At 35.8% G+C, this 19,940-nt stretch overlaps 1 protein-coding gene and 1 long non-coding RNA gene across 2 annotated transcripts; both read left to right on the top strand.

The window, feature by feature from the left end:
- Positions 1-1,623: 1,623 nt before the first annotated feature.
- On the top strand, positions 1,624-3,172 carry LOC122195522 (uncharacterized). Its single transcript, XR_006185778.2, has 2 exons — positions 1,624-2,509; positions 2,656-3,172. It is a non-coding gene; the product is annotated as an uncharacterized LOC122195522 (long non-coding RNA).
- Positions 3,173-17,083: 13,911 nt separating this feature from the next.
- LOC128127670 (uncharacterized) lies at positions 17,084-19,154 on the top strand. The gene is made up of 2 exons (XM_052766329.1): positions 17,084-17,361; positions 18,620-19,154. The coding sequence occupies exons 1-2, from the start codon at positions 17,084-17,086 to the stop codon at positions 19,152-19,154; spliced, it is 813 nt and encodes a 270-aa protein (XP_052622289.1).
- Positions 19,155-19,940: the final 786 nt, after the last annotated feature.

Raw genomic sequence — 19,940 nt, 5'->3', positions numbered from 1 at the left:
GCACTTACCAATGAGGCCCTATCAATTAGTATTACACAGAATAAATCAATTATAGATACTAATGCAATTAGATCCACTCTTCATAGACAAATTTGGGATTTGCGATCCCAGGTAAGATCGGTCCAGGATCATGGGATCCTTTTCTCTAAGATAGGAAGGGTTATAGCACAAAATGTACTTTTAAGTAATTGTCCCATAGATCATATATCTATCTATATGAAAAAGAAATAATGTAACGAAGTGGATTATTATTTGTACAATTGGTACTTCGAACTTGGAACAAGCATGAAGAAATTAACGATACTTCTTTATCTTTTGAGTTATTCTACCGGATCGGTCACTCAAGATCTTTGGTCATAGTTTTTTTTTTATAAATGAAAAATCTACCTACTAGTAAATTACTTCTTAATTCCACTTATGTTAATGATGGGACTTGAACTACCAAACTCAAAAAGAAAGGGTTATACCTAATACCATTAGACTAGAAGTCATTTGGTTAAATATCAACGTGGTTAAATAATTACAAAGAATGTTATAAAAACACATGTTAAAAATGATATATAGTCATGATATTTATTGAATAGAATATCAAAAATAAATAAATAAATAAAAATAAAAACCCAAAAATGATATATAAATTATTTTTATTATGTTTTTTATAAATGAAAATAAGATTTTTAATGAAAAGGATGTAAATGATATTTTACTTTGACTATTTTAATAAATAAATATGAGTTTTTCTCAAATTAATTTTGCATATTTGAAAAGAAAAATCTTTAGGAAAATTCTTAAAATTTAACATATTAACAAAAAAAGTTATGTATGATTGCTTATTTACAATTAGGCCATGACAACCGGCATTAACGGGGTATAAGAGAGTTATTTTGTAAGTGTTTATCGGTTTTTTGAACTTAATTGTAAAAATAAAATCAATGATAACTTTTATGTTAACATTGTCAAACTTTTTGGATTTTTTTTAGATTTCCTTTTGCTAAAAACCTAAAACGTTTTAAATTACTATTACAAGATTAGGATGGTGTTCTTCTGTTTCGATGACATGTTAAACAAGTAGCCAATATTCCAACTTAAAGACATCTTAACTGTCATTGCACAACTTAACTTTTTCATTTATTTTCGATATCAACATCTTTCATTTTTGATAATAGGATTCAAATGCATTATCTTATTCGTACGGACTAGATAAGTGTACATTTTTTTTTTTAAGATGGGCTCAATAACATAAAGCAAAACCACCTTGTTCGTTTTGAACGAATTATTCAAAATAAATGTTAAGATTCAAATCGTTGTCGATTTATCTGCTTAACACATGGAGGAACCTCCTTTGATCACTGTGAATCTACAAAATTCAACCGTAAAACATATCGTATTTTTGCCGGTTTAAAGATTAATCATTTCAACTTTTTTATTTATTTTATTTTATTTATTTATTTATTTATTATGATTAAACTTGTATGTTTTTTGGCTTATTAAAATGGTAAGTTGTGTTTTCTATATTTCGCCAATTAATTCTTAAATATTTTAGATAACATTTTATATTTTTGTATAAATATAAATGTGCGAAAACGATGCATATCAAACTTGTTAGGTCAAAACAGTATTTGGCCAAAAATCTCAGTTTCAATTTCATTTGCATATGGAACTTTTGATGATCTGGATGCGTTAAGCACGTCTAACGAACCAACAGCTATAACAAGTGTGGGTACAAATGTACCTTTGGTCGTTGGCTATTTTGTAATCATCTAATATGTATATGTTTGCATTCGTATATCATTACTCTATAGCTACTAGAAAAATAGTTATTTACACTGGAAAAAAGTCCTCCCTCTCTATGTACCCCTGATGTTCTTGATCTTGTATCCTTAGCAAGGTTTCTGTTGTTACATGTCAGTTTTTCTAAAGGACGCGTTGTCAATATATGTATTATAATAGATTTTTACACTAGCCACATGTCCTCGCTATAAGTATTTTTTTTAATTAATATTAAAATGGTGTTTGATATTGTTTATCTAAAGTGCTTATTGTGGTTTAATATGTAATTGATAAGGTATTTAAAGTTTTTGGATAATGAGTTTTTTGATAAGTTATTTCATCATTACACATAAAATACTTTATCAAACACTAAAATATAACTTCTAAGCTTATTATGTTTTGGTAGAAAATAAATTAATTCAAACATTTCTTTTAAACTCTATTTTAACACCATATAAACTAAGAGAAATAAAATATCCTCCTACTTATTCTTCATATCCATCTTCTTACATGCTTAGGATTGTATTCAATAAAATTAATAAACTTTTATTAGGTTTTAGAAAATACAAAAAGCAAGGACATGTCGCGAGTGTACACTTTGTTTTGAATTATACTTGCGGCTTTCTTTTGGGGATTCCATCGAGAGACCCAAGGTTCATGTACTGAAACTCGCTTCTTCAAATTTCCCTCTTCTCTGTTGTCGTCGTCTTTTTCATTTTCTTTGCTTCTTTTCTTATAGGTAACGCCTTCCTCGATTTTCCATCCTTTGTAATTTCCATTTGTATGTGTTTTGATTTTCTTTTTTTTGCTTCTTCTCTACATTTGTTAGATATTGTTTTTATTGTTATCTGTTGTACATTTGTCTATTTGTTTGTTTTTGCTAAGGTCTGGTAGTTGGATATATTGCGTTTTGGAGTGTTGCTTGTTAAGTGTAAAGATGTGTAAGGTGTTGCTGTAGCCAACAACTGCAGAGAATGTTACGAGGAGGAAACCTTCCAACACTGAATCCTCAATTTTTTGTTCGAATAGCTGATTTCATCTCCTACGCTTTTTGGTTGTTGGAGTTAATTTGTTGTGTTTTTGTGATGTATATGTCGTCAGAGATGATGAAGTGCACAAACGCATACGGCGATGTTGCTTGTGGTTGTGGAGTTGCCTCTTCCTTCTTCGATTGAAGCTTCAAATACAACAAATTTGGTGTTGTTTCCTTATGAAGAAATCCGTTACGCCAATCCTAATTTTTGATAACAAGAAATTAGGGTTAATATCCTATTGGACAAATGGGTTCATTCATATATATTGATGTTTCCATTTGATTCAGGGTTCTTCTTGTTTTGGTTCACAATAAACTGATACTTTTGAACGAAATTGATATCGATTTTATTGATGCATTTTTCTCGTACATACATGTCAAAGCAAAACTAGCAACAAACTGTCAATTCCATTATTATAGTTCATATATGTCAAAGAAAAACTAGCATCATATATGTTTAATTTGGTTCTTGAATAGTTACGGTTTAAGTAAATGATTAAAGTTGTTTAGAAGTAGTTATAGTTGTCAAGTGCTAATCAAATTGATTAATCATAATTCAGGTTTTATGTAGGCCTCATGTACATAAATCTCTAGGTGAGATAATCAAAGCATCCACCTTTGTATCTCGTTCAGCCTGGTTATGATCAATGTGTACTTACAAATTCAAATAGGTGGTGGATATGCAACTCCAGAGTCACAACCACAAGCAAGTTATGTGTCGTGTTTGGCACGGAGTGTTTGTGAGCATTTGTGAGCTTCTAACTTTTAAATTTTGACAAAAGCACTCCAGTTTAAATAAAACTCTTCAAATCTAAAAGCTACTTCATGTAGCGTTTAACAAAACGCTACTATGCTTTTGAAATTAATTTCCAAAATTGCCCTTATATATATATATATATATATATATATATATATATATATATATATATATATATATATATATATATATATATATATATATATATATATATAAACCAATTTTCCTTTTACGTAAATTTATATATTTTTATAGCTTCCAGCTATTTTTACCAAACACTCATATAACAAATAAAAGCTACAGCTTTCGGATACCACCTTCCTACTAACAGCTACCAGTTTCCAACTTCCATCTTCCAGCTACTTTTACCAAACACGCCAATAGTATGTATGATAGTAGTCGGATGTGTTCTTAGTTAATGTTGTTTTTAGTTTTTTGATGCTAAAGAGAGCAATCAGACACATGAGCTTCTAATAGGTATTATGTTTGCTTCCTTTTGATTGTTTTGTACCCTTTGAAGTTTGACATTTTTTCTTTCTTTCTGACATGGAGTGTCGCTTCATTATGTTTAATGATTTATTAGTAGTGTCTTTTTGCCATCTTGTTTCTTATATCTTTAGGGCTTTATTAGTAATGTCTTTTTGCCATTTGTAAACTTTTGGTGGAGTAGGTTGGATGTTACATATGAAGACTCATATGTCGAGACATCCTCATTTTCACGGTTACTTTAAAAATTTAATGAAAATCTGAGTATCATTTTTAAATAATAATATTGCGGAATTTGTTCCTAAAAACATGATAAATATATTATTAAAGCATTTCCTAAGTTTAAGTCTAGAAATTTCCTAAAATTCCTAATTGGCTTAAAGTAATGCTCTGATAGCAACTGTGACATCCACATTTTCACGGTTATTTTAATTATTTTATTTATGCTTATTTGAAAATTAGAGTATCATTTATAAAGATTAATATTGTGGAATTTGTTCCTAGAAAAACATGATAAATATATTATCAAAGCATTCTCGAAGATATGTATTTTGTTTGTATTAAAACTTTGGGATATCATCGTCAATACAGAAACATAAGCATAAACAGACATTACATTCATATACACTAGTGATCTACATCTTCTTTAATCTCTCAGTGTATTGTAGCTTCGTATCGACACCTATGATACAAATAAACTAAGTGGGTCAGGTTGGCAAACCTGGTGAGTACATATGGTTTTCAACCCACAATAGTAAAGTTATTATGTTTCATCATCACACAATTAACCCAATTACCCATCCCCATTATATTCTTTATTTCTTAAGGATCTACCCTATGAATCATCTATCATTCACTCATTTATTCCTAAGGATTCTCCTAAGGAATATACACGAAGTCCATCGTTGCCTATGGCACAACTGCCAACGTTATCTATTAGGCATAGCTGCCAATATTATCATTTAGGTGCAACTGCCAGGATTATGACATTCTCTATTAGGTGCAAGTGCCGATATTATCATTTAGGCGTAGCTGCAAGGACTATGATGTTCTCTATTAGGCGCAGCTGTCGGGATTATGATGGTCTCTATTAGGCGTAGTTGCCGATATTATCCTTTAAGTGCAGCTGCTAGGATGTTTAACGTACATCATGGTTCAAAAACATCTACAGGTTGTGGCGCAGCTGCCAATATTATCATTTATATCATCTTTCATCCCTCATCATTCATCTACCCATGTTCTACCCAACATATTCGTAGATATAAAATACATATACAGTTTAAATCATTTAAAACATGTATAAATCGTTCATCCAACATAGATATCAGGAACACAAATAATATTCATACATAGCACGGAATTTATATTAAATACTTCATATCCATGTGTAAGATGATAGTAACTATGCACTCACCTGTTAAAGTGATGATTCCAAACTTGGACAGTACTTCGCTTCTTAACAATATAATTTCTTTCAACGAAACCTAGTATTATTACCACTAGATTTTAGTCTAATATTTATCGCAACTACTTACAAGCGATATTGTTTTATAAATGTTAAATAATACTTTTCAGCCACTATGTACAATCAGGGGCCATACATGACACACCAGAGGGCATGACCATTTTGGCATTATTGCACTACTGAAATCCAACAACCCTATGCGACCCTTTAAACCAGATTTCCCGTACCGCAAGTAGTTAAAAGATATTATAATAACACTTTGTATATTATATTTTATAACATATTTATTTTTTATAAGTTCATAATAACGATATTGAACTTAAACATAAGTTATACTTGAAGTAGGGTAAGCATAACTCACTTACCGGGAGGTTCGGCTAAGAACTGGGATCTGCGGGGACAAAACTCCCGAGCCTAAATCACTTCTTCTCGGAGACGTCTGCCGCTCCGGGACTCTCCTCTAGCACTCGGGGAGTCCTAAAGGTTGAGAGGGGTTTAGAGAGATGTTTGAGAGAAAAAGAATGGGAAAGGTGTGAGTTTTTGGGGTGATTTACGCCTCTATCTATAGGTTGAGTATGGTTCGAACGTGGGGCGTTCCCTTGTGAATGCAGGGTATTCATGGCCGTGTGTCACCATTTGGTGCCAAACGCTTGTGAGGAAGCAGCGGCTCATATCGCACCACGTGTCGACTCCTGGTTATTCCAAAAATTAATTATCTTCTAAAATCCTTAACTTTTGCATATGAGCTCCATTTTTGACGTTATTTATATCCATGCGTAGGTACTGAAAAGATCTACAACTCTCCTTTCCACTTCGTCGGCTAGTACTCGACCGATTTCAAATTTAACAATACGAGAAAATTATACGGTTAACGACCGTGTAAAATTTATAACTTCTACATATGTACTCCGTTTTCTACCGTGTTTTTATCGTTGAACTCCTATTAATGAAATATTCAATTCTCATTTAGGTTGTGTCGGCTAAAAATCAATCGATCTAAAATTCGATTTCCGGGTTGTGCACTGCTAGGCTAAATCTTAGAAAAACCATAACTTCCTCATACAGAGACAGATTTTGACGTTTTTTTATGCACGCTGTCGGTTTAACAAATACTATGACTTTCATTTGCATTGCTATGGCTAAAAAGTATTTTATCGCAATCTCACTTTTTACGATTCCTGGTGTCGTGTCGGTTTTGCCGTAAAACTTCGACGAGTCATAACTTCTTCGTTATAACTCGGATTTCGGTGTTCTTTATATGTACGGAACCCTTATGACATATACTATAACTTGGTTAAGATTATTTACTCTAAATAATCTTTTACCGAAAAGTCATTTTTGACGCTTATTGTTTCTAAATTGACTAGCCCAAATCTGCGGGCGTTACATTTATCTCCCCCTTAGGATGATTACGTCCCAGAATCATCAAAGAAACAGGGCTTGTATAATGACTGCATACTTTATCTTTTCATCCTAGGTAATAAACATAACTCCTATGTTCCTCCAAATTAGTATCTAATTATTTGGCTTCTTAACTACAGGCGGTGCTTAATCTTGCACCCGCACTCTATCTCACGTTGGACTTACAATTGTAACCTTCGAGTTACAAAATCAATCCTTATTAGAGACTTCTACTTAACTTAAGATAGGTTCGTTACTTCGATTTTCGTAACAAACCGATGAATCATGTTCTGTTGACCTCTCATCATATGATGCAATGCTTAGACTCTGATCTTTTAGAGTCAAATTCCAGAATGGAATATAACTTCTTTCATGTTCTAATGTGATATAATCACATTCTAGCATGTAGTACTTCTAGGTACAAGCTTATTTACTTTAACAGTGATTTGGATAATTTTATTGATCACTTCGATGATCTTTCGCTTCAATCTTCTAGCTTAAGTCGGATGTTATATCGATCTTGGTTCTCTGAACCACATAACACACTCATTTTAGTCGGACTCAATTTGATATGACCACTAGGGTCATAACAACAATCATCTTTTTAGTGATTACTGAAAAAATGGTAACGACGGACATGATCAAAACGGGATCAATTACTAATGCGTTAGTAACTTGTGACTTTCTCTGATCCTAGCGTGAGTCATGTGCTTCCAGTAGTATAGGCCTCTACTACCTTTCACACCTAGTCATCCTCTTCCCAAGTATTGTCTCACAATCCCCAAGTTCTTATTCCCTAAAATCATAAAACAAATTAACACATACGAATGTGTCCAAATAATCATTAAAAAATCCCTAGACTCTACTAGGACTTCTTCCATGCGTATCTTCAATCATCAATTCTTCTTTAACTCGGTTGGTGGTGGAAATGTCATATGATGGGATAACTTCATGGATTCTACCGAAAAAATATTTCTTTCTGCTAATCAAAAATATACTTCTACTAGACGTATTATTTATTAGACGCATTCTAAAGGCAAGATACCTCCCTTACGGTATCTTCCGATAGGTATCATTCACTATCATCAACTTTCTTAATTCATCTATTTGCTCAGTCTGGTACGAGTCCTTATCATGACGTTCCATACACCGTAATATTTATTCAAGACAAGAAATTTAAGACAGAGAAGGTTTAGACGTGTAATCCTCCTTATTACTCCGAAAAAGTTACATGTCATTTCTAATACCGTAGTTAAACATTTAGAAACCTGAGCACATAAAATTTCCAGATTTGATCGGCAATAGGCCAAAGATCCGATCAAACGATAGCATCATAAATCATATAAGGCATCTTATAACATAAATCATTTAACACATAAAATCAATTTAGGCATCTTCCTTAAATAAGCTAATGTTTGTGTCAATTCAGGTGTACTACCTAAAATATAATAGACACACTCCTCACGATCATCGCAAAATATTTCTAAGTTTAAGTCTAGAAATTTCCTAAAATTCCTAAGTCTCTTAAACTAATGCTCTGATAACAACTATGACATCCCCATTTTCATGGTTATTTTAAATTTTTTATTTATGCTTATTTGAAAATCAAAGTATCCGTTTTAAAGAATAATATTGCGGAATTTGTTCCTAGAAAAACATGATAAATATATTATCAAACCATTTCCAAATAAATGTATTTTGTTTGTATTAAAACTTTGGGATGTCATTGTCAATACAGAAACATAAGCATAAACATACATTACATTCATATACACTAGTGATCTGCATCGTCTTTAATCTCTCAGTGTAATGTAGCTTTGTATCGACACTTGTGATACAAATAAATTGAGTGGATTAGGTTGGGAAACCTGGTGAGTACATAGGGTTTTCAACCCACAATAGTAAAGTTCTTATATTTCATCATCACACAATTAATCCAATTACCCATCCCCCTTATCTTCTTTATTTCTTAAGCATCTACCCTATGAATCATCTATCATTCACTCATTCATTCCTAAGGAATTGGCACGAAGTCCATCGTTTTCCTATTGCACAACTGCCAATGTTATCTATTAGGCACAACTACCAATATAATCATTTAGGCGCAACTTCCAGGATTATGACGTTCTCTATTAGGCACAATTGTCGATATTATCGTTTAGGCGCAACTGCCAGGATTATGATGTTCTCTATTAGGCATAGCTGCCAGGATTATGATATTCTCTATTAGGCGCATCTGCCGATATTATCCTTTAGTTTCAACTGTTACTATGATTTAAAGTACATCGTGGTTAAAAAACATCTATAGGTTGTGACACAACTGTCAATATTATCATGATAAAATTACACGAGTGGTCCCTATGGTTTGGAGTAATTTGTGAGCTTGGTCCCTAACTTATTTTTTTAACTCAAAAGGTCCCTACTATTTTTTTTTTGTTATACGCTTGGTCCCTACTGTTTGTTTTTGTTACACACTTGGTCCTTGTCTTATCTAAAAAGACTATTATTTAAATAAGGAAAAATGGTAGGGTAGGTAAGGTAAGGTGAGGGGTGGGGTGGGGTTGGGAATGTGTTTATTTAAATAAATTTAAAAATCAAGGGCAAAATAGTCTTTTTTAGGTAAGACAGGGACCAAGCATGTAACGAAAACAAACAGTAGGGACCTTCCGAGTTAAAAAAATAAGTTAGGGACCAAACGCGTAAATTACCCAAAACCATAAGGACCATTCGTGTAATTTACTCTATTATCATTTATATCATCTTCCATCCCTCATCATTCATCTACCCATGTTCTACCCAACATATTCATAGATATAAAATACATATATAGTTTAAATCATTTAAAACATGTATAAATCGTTCATCCAATATAGATATTAGGAACAAAAATAATATGCACACATAGCCTGTAATTTATAGTAAATACTTCATATCTATGTGTAAGATGAAAGTAACTATGCACTCACTTGTTAAAGTGATGATTCCAAACATAGAAAGTGTTTCACTTCTTAACAATATAATTTGTTTCGACGAAACCTAGTATTATAACCACTAGATTTTAGTCTAATATTTATTGCGACTATTTACGAGCGATATTGTTATATAACTATGAAACAATATTTTTCAACCACTATGTACAGACAGGGGCCAGACATGAAACACCGGAGGACAGGACCATTTTGGCATTATAGCACTTCTAAAATGCAACAACCCTATGTGGCCCTTCAAACCAGATTCCCCGTACCGCGAGTAGTTAATGGATATTATAATAACACTTTGTATATTAAATTTTATATTATATTTATTGTTTCTAAGTTCATAATAACGATATTTAACTTAAACATAAGTTATACTTGAAGTAGGGTAAGCATAACTCACTTACTAGGAGGTTCGGCTAACAACCGAGCTCAACGGGGGCAGAAATTCTTAGCCAAAAGCTCTTATTTTCGGAGTCGTCTAGCGGTCCGGGACTCGCTTCTAGCACTTGTTAAGTGCTAAAGGTTGGTGATAAGAAAAATATTGTCTAAGATCGATAGATTCAATAAGATATCAATGAAATGAAAACAAGTAATAGAAAACGATAAACACCAAGATAAGTCAAACGAGTGTCGAATGATTAATATGCTCTACCTCAGAAGAATTCAATGAGAATTGCTATTGTAGAGGTAGGCTAGGGTTACAGTACTTGGTAAGTAAAATAATAATTAAGAAGCTCTTTTGATATAAAGCGTGCATGCACTATATATATATATATATATATATATATATATATATATATATATATATATATATATATATATATATACACTAAACCCTAAAACAAAACACGGCTAGACAGGCCCAGACCGAGTATACAAATGGACCGATGATCTAAGCCCAAAGACGCAACTTCTTAGACTCAACAATCTCCCCCTTTGCGTCAATTGGGGCGAGAGACCAAGTTGGTTTAGCAAGAGTGCTTTTCTTCACCTTCTTGAATAACATGGGTATGATGGTAAGAAGAGTTTGGGAAAATGAAATGTACCACCAAAGCATATCTGTGAAGTTCTTCTTATCACTTTAACTATTCAGTTTACACCTGTGTATGATATCAGTAATATGCTCCAAACACGAAGTGGAGAAAAAATGCTTATCATCGAGAGCGAACACAAACTTTTGACCTTCGCCTTTAGTGAACATGACAGTGTGATATTGTGAATCAATTTTTCCCATCCACATGTTGTTCACATCACCAATCTTCCCAATGGATTTGACAGTTGGCTTCTTCCTTAAAACACTTGCAATCTCCTGATCCATCTTTGCAACCTCAATGATGTAAGAGGCTAACATTCTCTTGAGATGATCAATAATCGGCTGATACTGCTTTTGATCAGTCAACAAAATTTTGTTGAGAAGGATCCAATCAAGTGGATTCAGATTCGGCAGATCGGCCAAAGAGATCATATGGACCGAACTGTCTGATCATCGGGTCACTTTAAATTTGACATTTATAAATGAACCCGCAGGAGTCGGATTCAATACCTTAACCGATGTTATCTTTTGAGCACTCCACGTCAGTTATTGTGGTTGAGAGAATTCAAGATAGAAATTTATTAGTTCTCGATCAACCTTCGGATCAGGAGAAAGAATGTTGACAGTTGAATCAAAACAATGAAATACAAAAGGCCTTTCAGGTGATAGGCATGTCAAACTGAGAATCCTTTGTATTCTCACAGTCAAAAGAAACGACTGGTTCAAGCCAAATTGCTTCCTTGATTAATTTCTCCAATAACCACAGTGGAAAGAGAGCTTATCTACAAACCAAAGTGTCATGAGCATCTTTCTCTCTTTTCTCCCTTTCTTCTTCAGTTTCCTCTTCTTCAAAATCCTAACCCATAATGCCCTTCCCTTTGTCCTTCAAACTAGAACCCGAAGCTTCATTACCCTTCGGTTTAGTGGTGACATTCAGAATTGTAGAGGATTGTTTTGGAGGGTTTTACAGATCTTCTCCCCCTTGTTGTGGAGTAACAAACGGCTCTATAACACCTTCAATTCGGCTCAAAATTTCGAGAGCAGGAAGTAACTTCTCAGTTAAGTGGTTTCGAACCGAGAGAGTTAGAACCGAATCATGGGCATTGACCAAATTAGAGAGAATGGCGAAGATATCAGAAACACAACTCTTGATGACAGCTTGCTCCGACTTTAGAGAATCAATCTCCTTATTCGCCTGCGTTAGCTTAACATACTGAACTTCAAGCAAAGTAGTTTTGCGAGCAAGTTCATCCATAATCTTGTTCTCCATGGCAAGGTCAACTTGAAGCTTATCAAGGCGAGAGGTGATAGAGGTTAGAATAGTGGCTTGATCAGCTTGAAGACTGGTTCGCACCAAATCAAACTTGTCCTTCTCTGCCTGAAAATATATGGAAAGCGACTCAATTGCAGTGTTAACCTTGTTGGCATTAGTCTCTGCAGCAGCTTGAAGAGAATCCAGAAAAATCTTGGCATCTGAAATTATTTTGGCTACGTCTTCTGATGCTTTCTTACATGATAAAGTGGAGGCATCCACAACCTTGGTTGCCTTCTATATAGACTCATCATGTTGTTTGAGGGTTGTTTCAATTAGGGATCAAACATCAGTATCCGAGTAAGCTAATGTGGAGGAAGGGGAAGATGAAGTGAGTAGCTTGTCAAGTTTTTCATTCAAATCTTTTAAGTGTCGCTTTGTAAGGGAAGAATCATCATCATCCTCACTTTAAACTCTGTAAGGGCTGTAGTAATAAGATTCAAATTCATGGTCTTCTCCTCTGAGAACTGGGAAAGAATTTGTGGATTGAGATAAGGAAATGGGTTTGGAAGTAACAGGGATTTTGGTTCCTGAGGTAGGTGCCCCCATATCAGATACATTGACACAAACCAGAGGTTCGGTTGTGTTGTTTGTTGTTGAAGTTGCTTGAGTGAAAATCGATGGTGGTAGAGGTGCAGTAGAGGTAGGTTGGGAAGAAGTAGGTAGTGGAAGTGGCGCAATAGAAAAAGGAACTGTAGTATAAGATGGAGAAGGAGGAGGAGTTGAAATTGAGTCATTAATTTGTACCACGAGAGATGGAGAAGGTGGAGGCGAATCTCCTCTTGGTGATCCTTCAAGGTGATCATCTTCACCTTTGGCTGTTTTCTCTTGATCGTGATCGGAAGGAATGTGATCTAAATCAGTAGACGAAGCTTCTTTCGGTTTCCTTGCCATCTTCTTCACCTTTCGCTTCTTTGGAGTAGAAGAAGCTGCTTGTTCGGCCTTACGCTTTTGGGGCGTAGAGGCTTTGGAGGATTGACCTTCTTTCTCCTAATTCTTTTGATCAAGCTTCTTCCCATGTTTGGCTGGTTTATCAAAGGCATCTAAGGCACTTTGCATCTCAGAAGTTAATTGCCTCGATCCTATGGGTGGGAGGTTCCTGTATTCAGCCATGACCTTGCTTTCGATAGTGACACACCTATACATTGATTCAGGAATGGAACCAACAAACGAGAATTTGGTTGGATCGGATACTATGATCTTCGTTGTGTGAAAAGTTGCAATCGAAGATCTTAATGCGTCTGCCATGACAGGAACCTTAAACTTCTCAATAGCCCGATGAATGACAAGGGTCCAAAACCTGCCACAGGAGATTTCAGAGCATCGAGAAGAAGAATTAAGGATTTGTACCAGTTGGGACCGTAAAATGGATCCATAGTTCAAGTTGATGTCGTGATAAAAAACATAGAGTAAGGTCATGAACGCCTTGCTAGCACCGTCTAATCCAGCAAGCCTTTTTAGCAAATGCCTTGAAAAGAAGGGTAAACAATCCATTCTGCTGTGATGGAGGCGAGATTTCTTGAACTTGGTCACCGTTGTAAGAACCTCAGTATACCCCATATTGTAAAACATTGTGAAAAGTTGAGTCGTAGATATGGAGTTAGGATTAACCAAGGAATCATCAGAAGCCAACTTTAAAAGGGAGCAAAATCAAACTCTGGAGACAAAAGTTTTGTGATTGAAAATCTCAAAGAAAATGCGATCCTTGCTTTTGTCATAAGAGGCTGTCGTATAGACTTGAGAGATAAAATACATTGGAACTGATTCCACCTGGGTCATAGCGATCACAGGTGGTGAATATTTGAGGCATTCAACAACTTGGAGCATATAGGGATCATAAAGAAAAGGATTCATATCGATAATCAGGTTCTGGTTGGGCTTGATGGTCAACAGAGAGGATGAGGCAGTTTGTTCATGAATGGATGAAGATTCAGCCATTGTTGCAGGTGTGAAGAAGAAGATAAATAGTAGAAGTTTACCTGTGAGTTCTTGAGAGAGTTTGGAAGTGGTAAAGTGATACAAGAGGTGTGAGAAAACATTATATACCATTCCCAGGAGAGAGAAAGAATTTGTAGTAATGATGATACGATCTTCTGAATTGGCTCCTGTAAAAGCGCGATTTGACAACTGTGTTTCCCTAAAAGGACGTCATCAGGCGTGATGTTAGGAACCGTTTCAAATTCACGCGCCCATTGCAAATCTTATCCAATGAATCGGTTTGCAGTCTTATCTTGTTACTGCCTTTCCAACTTCAAAAACATTTCAAATCCTTTTTCAAACTGTGATAGACCCATTCGCTTCATATAAGGCTTGCAATGTTCATGCCTTAACATAGTATACCACCATTGTATTTACAACTGAAGTTTCAAAACTGAAAAATTGCCATTAGGACTATGAACAAGAATTGGGAAAATCATAAAGATCTTCGTGCAAGAGTGTGCCAATAGAAAAGAAATAAAGCAAAGTATTTGTGGGATTTAAGTGATATCTATTTAGACACGCAACTATGGATCCTGGGCACGAATCGCTTCTTCAGAGTCAAGAGAGACTTAGAAGTGTTTGTGTGGTTTCCCATTGAAATACGAAAAAATGTTTATTAAGAAACATTAAAAGGTATCTTTTCAAATTCAAGCTATAAGGGGTGGCTTAGCTTCAACCGAACTTCAGTACTTGACATAAGACCGAAAGTTGGATGAAGTACTTGTGAGACCAGTGTGGCCTGTGAAACAAGTAGGTTTGATAATATATTCAGTGACTTGGTGATATAGATGTTGAAATCTTAAAAAAAAAAATTAAAAACTGGATATTTTGGGAAGAAAAGTCTTGGTGTTAGACAATTCATAGAGATCTCACAAAAACTAAAAATATTTCAAGGTACAGAACATCAAAGTGGTTTCGTTAAATCATGGGTGAAAAACTAGAACTTTGGAGTGTTCACTGTCAATTCGTTTAAGGCATTGGATTTTGGGTGTCACTTAGCACGTGGTGAAACGAAAATAAGATCATCAACACGACTGTTGTGTAACCATAAACCTTAGTGGTAAATGCTAAGAGTCTCAAGGGTTACTATTATAAACCGAAACGAGATGGAGAAATAAGAATAGGTGGTTAAAGATCTGAAAGTACCTCTGCTAATAAAGACGGACCTAGCAGATAACTCTTAACTCAATGTGAGAAGAGTAAGGTAGCTCATGACTTGATAGCTTCATTTTATTTACTTCTTTTTATAGTTTTTTAGCACATTCCATTCGCATTTTAGTTCATTTCCATGCATATTTTCCTTTTTGTTATTTTTATGACCATTTCGGGTACTTTCTAGTTTCTTGAGCATTATTGCAGATTTTAAGGAAACTAGAGGAGCGGGAGTGTGCGGGATCTTTTGGAAGGAGATTGGACATGAAGAGCAGTGGGGATGCCATGCTTGATACCTTTGGAGGTGATCTAGGGAGTAGGCTTGTTGATTGCTTGAAGGCACAGAAGTGTTGAACTTTAAATTTGAAAGGGCGCGAGAGAATCTTGAGTGTGCAAGATCGATGTTTAGGAGTTTGCGGAAGTTTTGAGTGATGTGGAAAGACAACTTGGGCTTTAATTCAAGAAATATTGATGAAAAATGGGCTAGGAGTTGATTGGACTCGAACTGGGCCAATGGATTAGCTGTGGGGGCCCAAGACTTGAAGAAGCCCAAAATACCCGTCAGAGCCTGCGGCCCGCGTAAGATTACCCGTGGCCCGCGTGGGTTCCTGACAAGGGCATTTTCAGGATTTTATCTAGAGCTCTATATTGGGAAGGTTGGTGTGCCTCTTCAGCCTTATCTTGGAGGTCCGATTTTTATACTTTCTCTCTAGAGTTTGGAGTGCTTTTGAAGGCCAAGAACACCTCAAGAACATCTTGATTTCACCTCTTGATTATTGTAAAATGTTTAGTACAATTTCCTCTAACTTTGTTTCTTTGAGTTTAGCCATGCTTGGCTAAACAAATCTTGGTTGACTTTTTGTTGAATCCTTTGAACTTTTGTTGGATGTTGAAGAATCCATGAACTTGTTCTTAAATCTTTATGGAAATGTTTTGTGTTTCATCATATTATCACTACTAGTATGTTTTTATTCATGAGTTTAAATATGTTTGTGGTGATTAGTTGGCTAATTTCTTGATTAAGTAAATGATCCTCAAATTAGCAAGCAACAAATGATTTTTGTGTTGTTTTTGCTTCACACAATCATAAAAACATTTCCTCCAACATGGTGATGAAAGCATTTGACTCCTCTTGGATTTGGTGACTTTTTGGTTCTTAATGCTAGTTGACTTTCACTAATTACATGCTATTTGGAATTAGTGACTTTGACTAAGGAATTTGTTATGAGCTTCTCTAGCCATTTCAACAATTAAGAAAAGTCTGGGTAATCTCAAGCTCCTTGGATTACTATAGCCAAATTAAGGATTAAAATCAAAGTATTGCACCATTGAATTCTAATGATATGTTCATCAAAAGTCAATGTGAGGAAACTTTAAGTCAACCATCTCTCCCTTATTGATTTTACATCAAACTCTTATTTTTGTTGCATTTGTCTATTTAAATTATAGTTAACTCTAGTTTGTTTCAAGTATTTCAAAACACCACCCCCCCCCCCCCCCCCATTTTATTTTTATTGTCATTTTACAAGTATTTTTACAAAGAGATTTTTCACAGAGTTATAAATTGAACCAATCTCCGTGGATTCGATCCCTTTACCACTATACACTATTTTAGTGTGTAATATTTAAGGTTATTATTTGTGTTGGCCTCGACAACCACCAAATTTTTGGCGCCGTTGTCGGGGATTGGTTTATTTTTAATCAATTTGTTTCTCTATGCCCAGATCTCAGCGTACAGGTGACTTGATTTACAATCCAGAAATCGAAAAAGAAGCAAGGCGTTTGGCGAAGGAAAAGCGAATTGAACATGGTCAAACTTCTAATCCTCACGGGGATCCAGAGGTTGAAACCGCTTCATTAAGTGATATAGAACCCGATTCTAGTCCCGACCCTCGCCAAGAAATTCCCGAAACACCACCCCTACAACAAAATCCACCCATTATTGAACCAATTGAAATGGCGGACGGAGGAGAAGTTCCCGAAAGAACTTTGAGGCAAATGATGGAGACCGATGTTACACAAACTCCAACCGGTATAAATTACCCGGTTTTGGAAGGAGGCTCGGAGTTGAAGTCCAGTTTACTCCATCGCCTACCAACTTTTCATGGATTGGAGAATGAAGACCCTCATAAGCATTTGAAGATGTTCCACATTATTTGCACTAGCATGAAGCCACAAGGGTCAACCGATGACCAAATCAAACTAAGGGCATTCCCCATTTTCATTGGCCGATAGAGCAAAAGATTGGTTATTCTATCTTCCACCGGGGTCGATCAACTCATGGACCGACATGGAAAGAGCTTTCCTTGATAAATTCTATCCCGCCTCAAGAGTCTCAAGTCTTAGAAACGAGATTTGTGGAATCCGCCAAGGTCAAAATGAGACTTTTCATGATTATTGGGAGAGGTTCAACAATTTGTGCTATAGTTGCCCACAACACCAAATTCTGGAACAACTACTCATTCAACACTTCTATGAGGGATTGTTGCCAATGGAGAGAAGACTAGTTGATGCCTCAAGTGGTGGAGATGTCTTTAGTAAAACCCCACAACAAACAAGACAACTTTTCAACACCATAGCCGCAAATTCACAACATTTTGGCCCTCGCCAAGACATGAAGAGAGATACACCACACAAAGTCAATGAAGTGGGAACATCGAATCTTGAGTCTCAACTAAAAGATCTAACATTCGTCATCCAAAAGCTAGCCATGGGACAAACTCCACAAGTGATGGTTTGTGGAATATGTGCAACAATGGGACATCCTACAGATATGTGTCCCATCCTTCAAGAAGATGCGGAGCATGTGAATTCCACGGGAGAGTTCCAAAACTACCACAACAAACCATCCGGTTACCAAAATGCATATAATTCAAGTTGGAAGCCAAATCCCAACATGAGCTACAACCCAAGACAATTGCCTCAAAATGCATTGGTTAGACCATCCTATCCACCACCACAACCTCATTACCAACATCAACAACCACACTATCAACCCAAACCGCACCCTCCACATCATCATCAACAACCTCCTTAATCTCAACCAAGTAGCTCCGGAATGTCTCTTGAAGAAATTGTCAAATCTCTAGCCACTAGTACCCAACAATTCCAAAAAGAAACAAGGACAAGTATCTCCAACCTTGAAGCACAAATGGGAGATATAGTTACATCCATAAGGAAGTTGGAATCCCGTGGTAAACTCCCTTCTCAAACCGAAAAGAACCCAAATGTCAATGTGGTGACCTTGAGAAGTGGCAAACAAGCCGAAGAAAGTAGTTCAAATAAGAAGCCGAGGGAAGAAGAGGAAGAGATAGAAGTTATTCCCATTGAAGTACCTATAATCAAGAAAGATGCACAAGCCGGAGTTCCAAAGAAGACTGCCCCTCTAGTAACACCAATAGCCACTCAACCACCATTCCCCTCCCGACTTGCAACTTCAAAGAAGAATATGGAGGAGAAAGGGATTTTGGACACCTTCCGAAAGGTGGAAGTAAGCATCCCTCTACTTGATGCAATCAAGCAAATCCCGAGATATGCAAAGTTCTTGAAAGAACTTTGTACCAACAAGAGGAAGTTGAAGGGAAATGAGAAAATTTTGATGAATGAAAACGCATCCGCGGTTCTACAAAGGAAACTTCCACCCAAATGCAAAGATCTCGGAATGTTCACGGTTCCTTGCAAGATTGGAGATGTCACTTTTAGTAGTGCTATGCTTGATCTTGGTGCTTCTATCAATGTCATGCCCTATTCGGTGTATGAATCATTAAAATGTCGGACCCTTAAGTGAAACCGGTGTCATAATCTCTCTTGCGGATAAATCAAGTGTCTTTCCTAGAGGTGTTTTAGAAGATGTCCTAGTGCAAGTGAACCAATTATTCTTCCCGTCGGATTTCTATGTGATTGATCTAGATGAGCAAGTGTCCTCCAAATCGGCTCTAATCTTGCTTGGGAGACCGTTTTTGAAGACGGCTAGGACAAAGATCGATGTGTATGCGGGAAGTTTGACAATGGAGTTTGATGGCGAAACAATAAGTTTTAATATTTATGATGCCATGAGATATCCTAGTGATGTTTCATCTTTGTACTTTGTTGATGTTGTTGAGCCAATTACTCAAGAATTGTTTGAGTTATCTAACGGTGATATGTTGGAGATGATCTTAAGCAAAGGATTCGATTGTGGGAAGCTAGCCGAGCAATTAAAGCTTTATTCTTTGGATCCGGAAGTTGAGAAGTTGGTAAATAAAATGGAGATGAAAAAATCCACAAGATTAGATGTCAAGCAAATTGAATTGCCCCCAACTCATACAAAATTGCCTCCATCCCTAGTTCAACCACCCGAATTGGAATTAAAGGTCTTACCTCAACACTTGAAGTATGCCTACTTGGGAAAGAATGAAACCCTCCCGGTTATCATCTCAACTCACTTAACCCAATTCGAAGAAGAACAACTCATCAAGGTGTTGAAGTAGCATCAAGAAGCCATGGGTTGGACGATTGTGGATATCAAGGGTTTGAGCCCCTCCACTTGTATGCACAAGATCTTAATGGAGGATGAATGCAAGCCAAGTAGAGA

The sequence above is a fragment of the Lactuca sativa genome, chromosome 8 (genome assembly GCF_002870075.4).
Source record: "Lactuca sativa cultivar Salinas chromosome 8, Lsat_Salinas_v11, whole genome shotgun sequence".
Taxonomy (NCBI): domain Eukaryota; kingdom Viridiplantae; phylum Streptophyta; class Magnoliopsida; order Asterales; family Asteraceae; genus Lactuca; species Lactuca sativa.
The sequence above is the reverse complement of the archived record's forward strand: the minus strand, read 5'-3'. Positions and strand labels throughout refer to the sequence as shown.

What these genes read in the sequence shown, in the direction of transcription:
- LOC128127670 (XM_052766329.1), top strand. Translation starts at nt 17,084, where the DNA reads ATGCCCAGATCTCAGCGTACAGGTGACTTGATTTACAATCCAGAAATC. An exon ending in GTTCCCGAAAGAACTTTGAG is followed by an intron (nt 17,362 to 18,619) that starts GCAAATGATGGA and finishes GACCTTGAGAAG; the next exon opens with TGGCAAACAAGCCGAAGAAA.